The 14,760-nt window shown below is 47.4% G+C and overlaps 1 protein-coding gene across 3 annotated transcripts; it reads right to left on the bottom strand.

Annotated features, from left to right (window-relative positions):
- Nucleotides 1–1,184: 1,184 nt before the first annotated feature.
- Nucleotides 1,185–14,754, bottom strand: LOC135394806 (uncharacterized). 3 transcript variants are annotated; one of them, XM_064625798.1, is made up of 7 exons: nucleotides 12,802–14,754; nucleotides 9,251–9,400; nucleotides 6,775–7,064; nucleotides 6,284–6,390; nucleotides 6,193–6,219; nucleotides 6,042–6,122; nucleotides 1,185–1,497 (listed from the first exon to the last, which is right to left on the bottom strand). In XM_064625798.1, the coding sequence occupies exons 2-7, from the start codon at nucleotides 9,362–9,364 to the stop codon at nucleotides 1,328–1,330; spliced, it is 789 nt and encodes a 262-aa protein (XP_064481868.1). In that variant the 5' UTR covers nucleotides 9,365–9,400; nucleotides 12,802–14,754; the 3' UTR covers nucleotides 1,185–1,327. The 3 variants fall into 3 exon arrangements, with proteins under 3 accessions (XP_064481868.1, XP_064481869.1, XP_064481870.1); XM_064625799.1 differs by having other exon boundaries at nucleotides 12,929–12,974; XM_064625800.1 differs by lacking the exon at nucleotides 12,802–14,754 and having other exon boundaries at nucleotides 9,251–9,684.
- Nucleotides 14,755–14,760: the final 6 nt, after the last annotated feature.

Raw genomic sequence — 14,760 nt, 5'->3', positions numbered from 1 at the left:
GCACGCCCGCATACCGCGCATCTCACGACACGCACCTTACAGGAACTTGGCTGGGAGTTGCTGCCACATGCCCCTTACAGTCCAGACCTCACCCCCAGCGATTTCCATCTCTTCCGGCCACTGAAGGCGTTCCTTGGGGGCTGCCACATCAGCTGCGACGACGAGGTCAAGAATGTGGTCTGATCATGGCTGCTACGCGCCGGTAAGGATTTCTACGCTGCTGGCATGTAACCCCTCGTGAAACGCTGGGACAAGTGCATTAGTGCAGCTGGAGATTAAGTTGAAAAATAAAACTAATTTCTCGCCTGTAAGTTCATTTTACTTTTGAGAAAAATGAAAAGTCCTGGTTTGACTTGAACGCCCCTGGTATGAACCATTCTTACAGTTTGTGCTACAGTTTCTCTCTGCGCATTGTTTCACTGCAGCGCTTCTGGATGCAAGCCCTCTCAGCCCAGGGATCACTAGTTTCACTAGCGACTCTGGCTATGAGCCGGACATTAGTTTCGCCCAATCAGTGTCTGTGAAGCTCCCTCGCTGTTGTCGTCATAGAATTCAGGTGCGCTACAAGAGCAAGATCATGTACACTAAACAGGTTCATCACTATAACGTAGTCTTGTCAGGACGTCATCGAACGACTAGAGTACCTGAGTCACTTAGTTGTCGTGGGGGGGGGGGATATGTTTATTACACAGAACAGTGAGAGAATTTGGATGGAGAACGAAGAGCCGAACTGAAACAACTCCTGGAAGAAGCCGCGGACTGGTACACGTACGCTAAGAACGGTGTGCAAGACCTTTGGCAAAGCTTTATACTACTACTTGCCGCTACTTCCATATAATATTTACATCCATATCAATACATTAACATCTGTAATATCAGGCAAAACTGTAATGTTCCCGAATGTAGTCACGCTTGCATGTCTGATCTTCTATTCCCTGCTATACTTTATGATCAGGCATGATTTTCCCCTTCTTCTGCAGCTCCGTGGTTCGGCTCCGGAACCCTCCAGAAAAATCCCTCAAGTAAACCAGTAAGCCATTAGGCAACAGTGAGCGACTGGAAATGTGTAATAGACGGTAAAATTGACTATGTCCGCAAGCATTCTACACGTAGCCCAGAAACTAACATTTCTGTGCAACGTATTTAATAATTTGCACAAAAAGAAAGAACAACGTTCATCATCATTTATCACATATTGAATATTTTATGCAAACATTGTATTCGGAAGTCATCCTATATGATACGCATCCATGATGACGTCACACAATCAAGATCATGAACTCCGTGCTGCTGATGAAGCCGGCACCGCAGCAAGACTGCTGCGGAATTACAAGTAATACACACACAAACAAATAAAGGTGGTGTAATGGCGCAAGACGTGATGCAGTACGCCCGTGCTCCCGATGAACCTTGTAGCAGACCCGTGGGATGCGACGGCCGTCCCGTTATTGTCGTCCACCGCGCGTCGGTGTTCCATGGGTGTCGTCACGTGCCGATCTGTAACGAAGACTTTTTTTTTTACCTTTAACCAGCTTCCCGAAGAGTCCACCACTTGCTTAACACAAAAACGATGGGACTTGGATCCGTCCGTTCCACTCTGCCCTCTCGCTCCAGAGCGACTGCTAAACGGGTTTTAAGCCAACAGAGCGCTGCGTGTGCACGTGATGTGTGCACGTTGCGTGTGCAAAGGGCCTCTTATTCGTCTGCGTGTCACTGAATGTTATTTTCCGGTAGAGCAGTCATCCGATCCGACTGTCTGCAGCCTTCAAAGGATTAAGGTGCAGGTGGGTCTAACCGGAGAGGAGGGTGAAGAGCGCGAGAAGCACTCCGGCCTTTGGGTAGGAGCACGGAAGCGCCACACTCCGCAAGAGAAGATGTCCCGCTTAATTAAAAAGAGCGAGCTCCATGTGCTCCGGAGCCGCCACTTAACGAGTCTACTGTGGTGTTGAAAACAGGTGGAGGCGCCATCTTGCACATGCACAATGTGTCCAAGATAGGCGCCCTCCTCCCATTTTCAACCGACCAGGAGACACAATGATATCGTTCGAAATTGTGGTTGGCCAGGGGCGTGTTATCCGGTGAAGTTCTGTAGTGGTTGCTCTCCCCGACGAACTCATGCACCCTCTACGCATCTCCACCCTCCATCCTCCATCAGTCTTTTCTTTTTTTTTTCTTGGCTATAGTCGTGACTTCTGTGTGGCCAACATCCCCCCCGCCCCTCTGTGGTGATTTTTTTTTTTTTGCTACGGTCATGACGATGCCCACTCGAATACGGCCAACAACGGCAAGCTACTTCGACACCCCCACCCCCACCCCGTTTTAACACCGTACAAACATAAAACCCAGTGTCTCCAGAAAAGTTAAAGGGAGGAAGGAACGACCCCCTAAGGTAGTTGAAATAAATGTGTCAGACAGGCCGGACCATTTCACTTCAAACAGCTCTCCTTCGAGCCCTTTCGCTTGAAATCGACGCATGTCCAAAATTAGCGTGCTAAATACGATAGCGTTTCCTTAACGCACTTTTGAGACCGCCGTGTAGGCGCGTCGCGTCACGCTGGTTGGAGACGGCCCTCACTCTCGCGATGCGCACTCTCCCTCTCGTTTGCTTGTTTCTTTATCGCGCCGCCCGGGCTGAGAAAGAAACGTTTCGGCGGCCGCCCTGGCTCAGTAGGGACATGTAGCAGATTGGAAGGTCTTTACAATAACGGTTCCGAAGACATAGACCAAGCACCTGATTCCTTTGAAGTGGCTGACATGAAGTTACTTATCTTTGATTTGACAGCCTCCTATATCATATAGTTTTCGTAGAGCGCTTCCCTAACGTGTGCGTCTTTTTTTATTCCGCGTCAGCGCCGCGAAGCAACTGTGGCTATGAGCGACGTACAGACGGTGACAGACGGAGAGAGTATAGCAGGAAGGAGTGGCGGAGAGGAGGGCTGATGTGACACCTGGGCAGTAGAAGACAGCACAACGGAGGAACAGAGGTGACAATGTTTAATGGAAGGGCTAGAGAAGAATGAGTGAAGCACGAGGTGGCGTCGTCGTCCTCGTCAGGAAAGATTTAACAGACTCCCCCCCGCGAAAAGGCGATATCGGATTCTTGTGTGTTCTTATCACCGTGATGGTCATACGAGAAGGAGGTCCGATAGGCGATTACGTTCCATTGCTGTCTACGTGTGTGGTAACATGAAATGTTTGAAGCCATGGTGGTCCTTCGCGCACCAGGTGACGTTCCATTGACACACAAGGTCGTATTCTTTGGAAGAGTACTGCGGAGTTTCTGTCATTTACAATGTTCTCTTGCTCAGTGCCCTCAGGACATTGCTTTTCAGGTCGAGCGATCTGTCGTCTTCCGATGGCTCTCCTGCTCAGTAACCCTCGCCAATTGGCAGTACTTTTCGCAGTATAGCACATCCAAGACCTGGTGTCCCACACGTAGTACTGGTAAGCTGTCATCAAGCCTGTACCTGCGGTCGGTGATATACAGGTACTTTCCCAAGAAGTCGTTACATTGATGATCACTGTCTCTCTTATCATGTCAGCAGGATTCGGTGTATAGGTTGAGTTCACGCTCTTGTTCGAGTCCGACCCATGCTTTCCTGTTCTTTTCATAGGCTGTTTAGAAGAGCGGTCAGTCTGATGCGGTCGTTCTGTTTACGTATCGTCTTCCTTCAATAGCGGTTCGACGACCCCGTGATTAGTCGTAGATGCTGGCTGTACATGAGTGTGGTTCAGGTCGTCAGTCATTTTAGACGTGCTTTGTTCGGTTCCTGCTGAAGTAAGAACATTGGGTAGGAAAGCCATGTCGTCCAGGAACTGTTTCATGAATCGTGTGCAATTGATCTCTTGCAGGTCGAGAGAAAAGTCGTTTGGTTGCAAAACTTCACATGACACAATCTGTCCTTGTCGTGATCAGTGCAGCGACGCCAGAACGATCAGTCACAGGTGCGTCGTTCGGTAATGCGGTGCTGTCGTGCGTTGCCTCCTGATATTTACCGTTGTGTTGTTGACTGCAACGTGTTACAGTCTAAGATGATATTTCGATCTTCTGAATTCCACCTGTTGAATCGTTGATGTTCGGCACTAAAGTGGTAGCAGACGTCGTGATGAATTCAGCGTTGTTTCTGTTTAGGTACTCGTTGGCATAGAAAAGCGACGTTAAGATGCTCATTTGCATTTCGATCTGCTTTGTATATCCGTCTTCAAATTCTTCTTTGGTAAGCATTGGCTCTATCTGACTGTCAAGTTGTTGAATACGTACTTTCAAGTTTCGTAGACGATCCGTACTTTTGAAGTCTTGGACGTCATGGGCTGTATGCAGGGCCTCATTATTTTATTCCCCACATCCCCACCAGCAATGGGGTAGAGTATCGCCTCTGGCGATGAACCTCCCCACTCTCCATCTCAAAATAAGTTGTTGTTGTTGTTGTTCTGCAGTTCTTCGTCGTTCTAGATCGTTCATTAACGCCGTCACCTCTGCTACTACAAGTCTGCGTTGATCGATCAGTTGGATCGAACAGTCGTTCAGGGACGTTCAAATGAAAGTTCGGTGTATCCTGGTCACGGCACCACTTTGTAGAAGACAGTACAAGGGAGGAACAGAGGTGACATTGTCTAATGGAAGGGCTAGAGAAGAATGAGTGAAGCACGAGGTGGCATCGTCGTCCTCGTCAGGAAAGATTTAACGACTTCAGGGGGTTACTGTGCACACTCGTCTGGAAAGTCTGCCGGAAGACACAGGAAAAGCCTCAGACGGCACAGCATGTGGCATGATTCGAACCCACCACCTCCTATTCTTCTGCACGACCATGCCTACCACCAACGAGCGCATGCTTTTACCCACTCGGCATTGCTACCAGTCGCTCAGTGTCTGCACAACGCGTCTCACTCGGCGTGGTCCACGTCATCTGGCAACACGGATGCCGCAGAGTTACAGCGTAGGCGGTGTGCTGCGGAGCATTCGGGCAAGAATAGAGTTCGCAGACGTGTCGCCATTGCAGTGGGAGATGCAGACGCGATAGCCGAAAATAAAAAACGAAAGCGGTGTGCGGCCGATAATGCAAGGAAGCGGCGTGTGACGAAGCACACATATGGTCAGGTTTGCTGTTCGCCGCACGTAAGTCACATCGCCGCACTTCACAGCTTGAGCACCGCACTCCCGTCTGCTGCAATGCTATCGCATTTCGTACGCGTTTGAATGTGCGCCGAAGGGTACAATGCCTTTTTTTACGTCACCGTATCTGCTCCCACGGGCTCGCATGACGTTTCCGTGACGTTCTTCCAGGAGGACGGTTATGGATGAGAGCTTCGTGGAGGCTAAACGCGCGTTTGGGGCGCTATCTAACAGTTGCACGATACTCCCCGGGTTACATATGAGATCACCTGGTTCACTTGCAGTGTGGTTGATATCTGTATGCTAGGTTATAATGAGGACAGAATCTAAGTCGAATCTAAGCGAAAGTAGGGTCGAAGAACAGCCATTGGGTAACAAGCATCGTATTACTGGCCGAGCTAGTGCGCATGTGAAGGGCTGGTCTCATCATGAGAAGTACAGCTTGCGACATACTTGTCTGGAATCGACAGCTTGCGGTTTATCCTGTCTAATGCCTACACGTGTTGGAAGAATGTTTCTTGCGACTAATTCCAGAGCAGAAATTCCAGGCCGGATAAACCGTAAGTTGTCGATTGCAGACAAAATGTGCCGCAAGCTGTACTACTTGTTACGAAAGGCAGGAGCATAGTGATGCAATCGAACAGAAGAGTGGTAACCGACGGTCGAATTAGGTACTCCCGAAGGGATGCGCCAAAAAGGATGCGTGATCATCAGCACTGCCACCAGTACGTAAATACATAGACAGCAGCGACTTTACCAGAGCGTACAGTTGCAGCTCATTCAAGCAAAACAGAGATCCTAGAGTGGGTGCGGTATCACGTATCCCAGTTACTTCATTCGTACCTTTCTTTCCGAAAGCGCCTCAAAAAGATACGTAGGTAACTGAATTTTCACGACGAAGGTTTACGGTGCTGCGCGACAAACGTACCTGGACCCTCGGGAGTAGTAGTTTGCTGTAGCCTTTCAGTCGTGCTCTCCTCGCCAGAGCTAAGCCCGAAAAACCTTCTTACTGAAAAAGCATGCGCACAAGTACTGCATTTAAAAACACTGGATATATTTTGAGTGTGACTGATACTCACTTTTTTCAATCATGCTGTTGAAAATATCTGTGAAAGATGAAGCGACGAGGCAGTTAACAGGCTTACGTACTAGTTCTACGGCAGCACGTACCTGGCCTGTACGAATAGAGGTAAATGAGCCCGATGACAACGGCGGCGAGAGAGGCGAGAATGCAGAAGGGTACATAGTCGCACTTGAGGTACTCTTTCTTCATCGCCCTGTGCAAATATAACAGGGATGTCGTTCGTTAGGTATGCATTCTCCTCCTCAGGCGTTCTCTAGCTCATGTAATAATATACGGTAGTAACTAAATATATTATGCGTTTCTCTGAATTGAACCATTCAATTTTCACTAATCATGACTTAGCTCGAGATCCCCCCCCCCCCGATTCTCATGAAATTGCGTTCTCATTAAACTTACTGAACCAATTTCTTAAAAAGGTTTCGGGATCAAAGGCGGTTAAGCTCATGTGTTCCTTCCTGTGGTAATAGAGCTATTGGGAAAGGGGGGGCAGGAAGAATACGTGGTCCCCTGGCTGACGCCCAGGCACACATCCAAGTTTCGTGACCCGCGTCATTTTCTTCCTATAAGCCCAACTCACTTGAGGTATTTGTTCTTGTCTTCGAGCCCTACGTAAGTGCCATCGGGCATCTTGAGACCCTTTATTGATTTCTTTCGGCCTCTCTCTTTCTTCTGTTCTTCTTCCTTCCTCTGCTCTTCCTCTTTAGAAGCCACCGAAGCGCTGACACCAGAGGGCGGCTGGTTGCCCTGATCTCCCGGGAGTACTTCCGGGGGAGTCATTTTCTGCGTGGCCGCGTGGGTTGACTTTTTGTCGTCTGGTTCTGCTTCACTACCGCCTGGTTCCGGCCTGCCCTGGTGTTGCAACGCCACCTGGGTACAGAAAGCCAGCTTAATACCTCTTCTCACTCCCACGTTAGGACGTATAAGGTCGGGACGTCGTCTGTTTCAGCCAATCGGCTTCAGACGATTTCAAACACAGGCTTTCTCTGGCTATACCAGTGGCTGCCCATGGGGCTTATGGCGGCTCGTCTGTATAGTCATGGCCGCCGAGAGCACGGTCGTCATTGGCTGACTCCGAATGACAACGCCACGTCGTTTAAACGATCAGGCCTTGTTTCTCCAAGTGATGTTAGATGTTGTCAAGTGACTCGTATTTTCATTTTGAACTGTATAGGCTTCCCGGTATTGTCCAATCACTCGTTTCCTGTCTATAGAGGAGACATTCTCACACACTTTGCCGGGCTAATACGTATCGGCCTTTCTGCGTGCCGTGTTAAAATATTGACCATGGCGTGCATAACGCGGTTAACAACTTTTGGGTCTTGTAAACACCACGCAGCCGGGTGATACAAATCACTGGACAAACTAGATGTGTTGGAAATTACAGCCGTTCTCCAGACCGTGTGTGCGATAGTGACACTAGATGCGCCATGGACTCTCTCACACTATTATCGTTTCCGTGGCAACCAAAATATACTGATATTTATGCCTGACGAATGAAAAAAAAACGGTTACAAAAATATTGCACAGCTACACACTCAAAACAGAACACCACCGGATGAGATGATCCTACTGCACTGTTAAAAATGAACTTCACCGCATAGCACGCTCCTAGCCAATCATGATCTCGACTGACATAGTTATCTGCCCTGCTTTGGTGAAAACTGGAGGTGTACGCCGTTTTCTGTTTTCAGATTACGATATCATTCGAGATCATGGTTGGCTAGGAGCGTGCTAGGCAGTGTAGCCAACCACAATCCAGAATGACATCGTTCTCTCCCCTGATTTGTGGGAAACGTACACCTTTTTGTGACAATAACATAACTGCACAAGTGTTCTTAAAGGGCGTATGTCTCCCATTTTCAACAAATCAGGAGAAAGAAGGATTGCATTCGCGAATATGGTTGCTAGGAGCGTGTTAACTCCAAAAACAGGACCTCACCGCATAGCACATTGTACGCCAACCATTGCCACGAATAATAGGGTTATCGCTTCTGATGCGAAGAGAGAGAGAGAGAGAGGAGGGGGGAGGCACGCCATTTTGTGCCAATTATCATATACCCAGATTGATACAAAATGGCGTACGTCCCCCTCTCTCCTCGAATCAGAACCGATAACGCTAAACTCTTAAAAATGAACTTCACTACATAGCACGCTCCTAGCCAACCATCATCTCGAATGATATCGTTATCTGTCCTGATTTGTTGAAAACGGGAGGCGTACGCCTTTTTTTGTGACAATTATGAACAGCATAAGTGTCACAAAAATGGCGTACGCCTCCCGTTTTCGACAAATCAGGGCGGATAACGATATCATTCCAGGTGATGGTTGGCTAGGAGCGTGCTATGCGGTGAAGTTTATTTTTAAGAGTGTATCGTTCGTAGCAATGGTTAGCGAACAGCGTGCTATGCGGTGAAGTTCTGTTTTTGGTGTGTATGGGTACACTCTTAAAAATGAACTTCACCACATAGCACTCTCCTAGCCAACCATCACCTCGAATGACAACGTTCTCACCCCTGATTTGTTGAACACGGGAGGAGGAGCCTATTTTGTGCCGTGCATAATGGCACAAAATAGGCTCCTCCTCACGTTTTCAACAAATCCAGGGCGAGAACGTTGTCATTCGAGGTGATGGTTGGCTACGAGCGTGCTATGTGGTGAAGTACATTTTCAAGAGTGTAGGTATTGTGAAATATGTGCGACAATTTCTCTTCCTGTCCGTGTCTAAGTTGCTGTTTATCGCAGCTGTTTGGGTGTTCTTTGACAGAAGTCTTAGTCGATGTAGGTGTATATTTTCCACATGAGTCCCGCATGCTCGCAGGGCACTCTTACAGGCCCTATCTCCATGAAGTTCTATATACTCGCGTCTTACAAATGACGTCTACGTTGCAGGTATCAAAGACGACTCAGTTTATATCATTGGATGCAATAACTATTTCGAATTAGAAACACTGCCAGGAGAAAGAGAAGACCGTCAACTCCCCAAACGAAAACTGCGCACCCTGTAACGATAGGAGCGTTCGCGTTAGTTGTACGATGGTTGCTCTCATACTTACCTGTTCGTCATCGGCGTCGGTGGGCTTCTGTGACAGTTTCTCGGAAGAGCGATGCTTCCGGCGACTTTTCCGCTTGGACGTCGTTACGGTGACGAGGCTCTCTTTCGATGGCATTTTCTGCGCCGCAATGGTTCACTGATGATTCTTTCCCTGCATTGCAACGACGAGACGAGATAACTTTTATCTACGAACCTTGCAGCGGGCAAGGTTAAGCTTCTGATCACTGTAGAGAGAGGATTTTTAGGCACTAACAGCCCAAGCAGCACAATGTACTGAAAGTCGAGTGCAATAGGGTTGGACGGGTAGGTGGAAGGCCTTGAACAGACTTGTGAAACTAAGTAACATTGATAAGACACATGCAGGCCACCCCTATTGCACTCAACTTTCAGTACATTGTGCTGCTTGGGAGGTAGTCCTCTTCGTCGCATAGGCCAACCAACCTTGAGAATAGTATCGTTTTCTCTTGCACGAATTTCATTATCATTACTATTCAGTGCAATGTACTGATTGGGAAATATTCAATCAGGGGTTAAACTGCCCGTACTGGTGTCGTCGCTCTCGAAGGGGTTGTACAAATACTGCGTTCGAAGGCGTATGCCACACGATTGTATTAAGTCAGGCAAACAACTGGATATCGCAACTTGCAACATCTGCATATTTCAGATGGGATGGAACGCGAGCTCTTGATTCTGGGCAAGTGTGTCGCAAGCAGTACACTGTTAAAACAGAACTTCACCGCATAGCACGCTCCTAGCCAACCGTCATTCCGAATGATATCATTCTGTACATTGATTTGTTGAAAATGAGAGGAGGCGCCTATCTGGGACAGATTATCTTGTGCCAGATAGGCGCCTCCCCCCTGTTTTGAACAAATCATGACACAGAATGATATCATCCGGTATGATGGTTGGTCAGGAGCGTGCTATGTGGTGAAGTTCTGTTTTAACAGTGTACGTGCAATGTTCAGATCAGCAACGTGAGTCTAATGTACTTACAAAAATAAAAATAAATAAATGAATAAATAAAATAATGCTACAAGATCTATCCCAGCATATTGAAACGAATTCATCCGACCCAAAAGTTCAACTACGTCCAAATTAAATGGCACGAATGCTACACGCATTTCCCTCTACGCTCCAAAGGTGTAGCGACACTTTGATGGATGTAGTTTCTTACATCCGGCCTGTATTGCACTGCACGCCAGAGTACTTACGGGGGGGGGGGGGCGAAATATGTGTGCGTTGCAGTTCCCGAGGGAGCGAGAACCTACAACGTTCCCATTGGTTCTTTTAAACACGTGACCTCTCCCGCGGAAGCTTCACTGGCGGAGAGGCCTGCTGCGTTGCCGCAGCCGAACAGTAGGTTTCGGTATTTGCGATGCTAATTTTCTACGCGCCTATTACCCCGTTTGCTGTAAAACTTGAGACGCAGGTGGACATAAATGCAACTAATGGCCCCTTACATATATCGGCCGTAAAGATAGGTCGGCACTTATCTAGAAATCCATTCAACATCACACGGCTTGTACAGGAGATGTAACAGGAGGTGTACGCCTTTTCTGTTACAATCATGTCCTGCATAATTGTCACAAAAAGGCGTACGCCTCCTGGTTTGCCTGGTAAGTTTGCCGTGTGGCTAGGGTAGTACAGCCCATCACATCACACCAACATCACGAACCATCATTCGATATCAACTCACAGCCAATCCAAATCGTAATCCATCATTCGCCTTCCAGCTTCAAAGCCCATCACAGGACTTCAACCTCCCTGCTTATTATTGCCCATCACTCAACACAAGTTTCGACATCACATCAGACCATAGCCATTCACTCAATATCAAATTCAACATCGTATCACATCATAGCTCACCACTCAAAATCACATCATATGCTCCGTGATGTGATGGTGAATGATATCTGTGAAGGTCTACTATAATGAGTGAATACGTCGACCGATTATGGTCGTAACTGGGAAGTAAATCGTCGAGTGGCCTTCAAATTTGCAATGCAACGCGCTCCTCAGCACGTTCTGTCTGCTTCAGCACAAAACGTTTGACAGACTAATGCAGCTCCATCTGCATAAGACTTCGTCTTGTACAGCAGTATTCCCCATATTCCCGTTTTGATGTGTCTCCTTGTGTCTCCAGCGCATTCTTCCATGTCACAATTTGAGTCAAACTGCCTTCGCATTACGAGCGGGACATGCAGAGAGACAATTTTCTTCCAGAGCGAACTATAATGCAATCAGCGATTCGACTGAACGTCGGCCATGTCAGGAATAAATTCCAACGGGAACAACTGCGAGAGCGCTTTCATCGCATTTTGCTTCCTGTTCCGGGAACAGCTGTTCGGCAACACTTATTTCTCAATCCCTCGACAACGTTTTCTTTCTTTGCGTTCCCGTTTTAGCCTGTCCCATTTGTAGCATATGTCGCAGCCGCATCGGATATTTACTATGCATAACAAATCCACGCAATCACGCTAAATTATTAGCGTAAGCTCTAGCGAAGTGATGAAATTTATTATCACGCGCGGCGAAGCGCGTCTTCTAATTAATTTAAGTGACTGCGAGGATAATGCAAGAACATTGTCTCTTAATTAGGACAGTTCAAAAAGAAACTTTGCGATATTAATCAACGATTTTATTTGCAAACACATCTTTCCTTGCAATCTTCATTCCAGCAACAGATCGTCATTACGATAGCGTGACTGACGTCCACCGTTGTGTGTACTCCGCGAGACGAAGCAGGCCGTATGGCAACAAGCAATAACGAACGATTTAAACATGACGTTTTCGATCAGTCTTCCAGTTTTAAACTCAGCTGAGCGATCTTTCCTTTTGCGTCATCGTGCTTGGAACTGGTGATGTAGTTCCGTAGCCGGGCTTATGGCTTTTTTAAACAAACGGAAGTAGACATTAAATAACGGATGATTTTACTAGAAAGATGAGAAAATAACGGATGAAATAAAACAAGAATCAACGTCGTATAACGTACCAAACATACAAAAATGTCGCTCGTTTCTTCGAGGCAATCCGCCATCTTGGCTCAGGACCTTCTGACCTAACCCGAGGCACAGTCTCGACGCCCGCACCGCCTACTGCGTGCCTCGGGGGGGGGGGGGGGGGGGGGGGGGGGGGCGCCCCCCAGATCCCCCCCAATCTGTAGAACCTAACTTGACCTAACCTCACTAAAGTGAGGTGATTTAGCCTCCTACCTTTCGCAAGATGAGCAGTTTCGAATCCAGTTAGGCTTAGCACTTCCGTGTTTCTCCAGCGCTAGAAGTGCATCAGATGAGGTTGTTCAGATGCACATAAAAAAACTTCTACACCACACATTCTTGTAATTCTTGTTTTTTTTTTATATGCGCTTTATGGTTTTCTCTCACTTTAGTGCATTATTTCGCTTCTGAACACTCCGGCTAATTAGAAAAAGCCATAAGCCCGACTACGGAACTACACCCCCGTGTTTCTCCGGTGCTAAAAGTGAATCAGATGGGGTTGTTGAAATGCCTATAAAAAAACTTCTAGTCCACAGAAATTTATAATTCTTACCTTTTTCGATTCAGTATATGAACTTCTTTCACTTCTACGCAATATTTACCTTTCAAACGCTTTCACAAATTTTTAAAAACGAGTGGTCCCGGTAACGAACTACACCCGAGACTTTTTGTCGACTTACAAATAGCCCCTGAGACCGCAAGTCGAACAACTTCTACTACTACTTCTTCTTCTTCCGCTTCTTCTTCTTCTTCTTTTACCAATCAAAGATGACCGTGCGCCACAAGGGGCTCGCTTTTCGGCAGACGCCTGGGTTTCTTCTTCTTCTTCTTCGTCCCACGGAGAATGGTAGCCACAAGGAAGATCGGCCAGGGCTATGAGGTTGTCTAACTGTACTATGACTTGACGGTGACAGTCTGGGTGGAGAATGTGATGGTGGGTTGAGAATGTGATGGTTGGTGGAGAATGTGGTGGTTGAAGTGGTGGAGGTGGTGAAGTTCGCTTGTTTTGGCTCCATGGCACAAGGGCAAGCATTGTCCATGTCCTGGTTATTTGCATAACTCACATGCAGAGTCATTGTAGATGTATGGCTGTGTGTTTGACCGTAGCTTTCCATTCCAGGTAAGTAAGATCTCGCGGAGTTGGATAGTCTACATTGAAAGTGTGGCACGAAGTGATACTTGGAGTAATCCAAAGCAACCAGATGCCATTGTATCCTTCGGCCACCCTTTTCAGACTTTCGCTGCTTTTGACTGGTTTCCCCAGGAACGCCTTCTCCTCCTCCAACGGCAAAGCGGTGACGTGGTTCGTGCTTCCTCCCTGTCATTTTTGCCTCGTCATCTTCTGTCCTCTTTGTGGTTACAAGTCCTTAGCATTCCCCAGGGACTCAGCCATCAGCGATTGTTAACCGGAACGGTCATTTTGTGACCATTCCGAGCTAAATTTACGAGCCATTATCTTTCAGGTCAGGGTAATTGAACGGTGGAACGCACAATTTCGTTGGGAACAGACTGTTCCAATAGACGTTCTCAGCCAAGTACTCCCCATGTTTTCACTACCGAGATTGGTTTAGTCACTGTACATCACTCAACCTACTTACCGTAATTACTAGAGCGCGGATTCTCATGCAGCTACATCTTTTTTCTCGAATATGGTTACGTGTCTGGGAAATAAAGAAGAAAAAACTTTTCGGTCGTGGTCTGGGACACAAGGGTTCCGTGGTGCATATAAATGCAACTTTTGCACGTTATGGCATACTTCGCATCAAATGAACGCAAGTGCATATTCTGCCATAATTTCATATGGCCAGGTGCGAAAGATTCCTTCTTTTTCCTCTTTTTAATCTCTCCTTGTTGGAAGGTACTGCTGGCGGCATCGGGACGGTTTTGGGTCCTCTTTCGCGAAAATTCTGGTTAGAATATATTATTATCGACGTTTGGTCAGGTGTGCGGTGCGGTGCTGAGACCCTACCAAGGCTGCTCCGGGGTGGGGTCTGCTAAAATACATAGATTCAGCGTCAACACATTGCCAAGTGCACGATACCCGCTAAAGTTAGTGATATTTTCTTACAGCGGCAGGGTGATACTTTGTTACAGCCACGCTGGAGTTGGCTGGAGGCCCGTCTGACGTCGGAGCGCGGTGCGTTCGGTGTGCGTGCAAGGCCGATGTCCGCCATTTTCTTTACTGTCACGAAGACGTGTGGTGTTCGCATTTTAATCTAAACTGTAGCGCAATTCCGAAAGCATATATATCCTTCGACTGCATGTTTTTCTTCTGTTGCTTGTTTGCTTATTGCTTGCGTTGCTTGCTTCTGAACGAAGGCGGCTTCATTCTACCGTTGCCCAAATTTGGTCAATGAATGAAAGTTGCAAAAGGGATACCCGCAGATATTCTCCCCGAGCACATGACACTTGCACGCAAACGAGTGAATAAGAGAGAAACTGATGTTCTGAGGCTGGAACAAATATAGAGGGACAGATACAAACAAAGCCAAAGATGAAAGTCACTGAAAGG

This window comes from Ornithodoros turicata, chromosome 5 (assembly GCF_037126465.1).
Source record: "Ornithodoros turicata isolate Travis chromosome 5, ASM3712646v1, whole genome shotgun sequence".
Taxonomy (NCBI): Eukaryota; Metazoa; Arthropoda; class Arachnida; order Ixodida; family Argasidae; genus Ornithodoros; species Ornithodoros turicata.
The sequence above is the reverse complement of the archived record's forward strand: the minus strand, read 5'-3'. Positions and strand labels throughout refer to the sequence as shown.

Coding starts and splice junctions, on each gene's coding strand:
- LOC135394806 (XM_064625798.1), bottom strand. CDS start 9,364: ATGCCATCGAAAGAGAGCCTCGTCACCGTAACGACGTCCAAGCGGAAA. Junction 6,220..6,283: donor CCTCTATTCGTACAGGCCAG/GTACGTGCTGCC, acceptor CATCTTTCACAG/ATATTTTCAACAGCATGATT. Junction 1,498..6,041: donor TACTACTCCCGAGGGTCCAG/GTACGTTTGTCG, acceptor TCTTCGTTACAG/ATCGGCACGTGACGACACCC.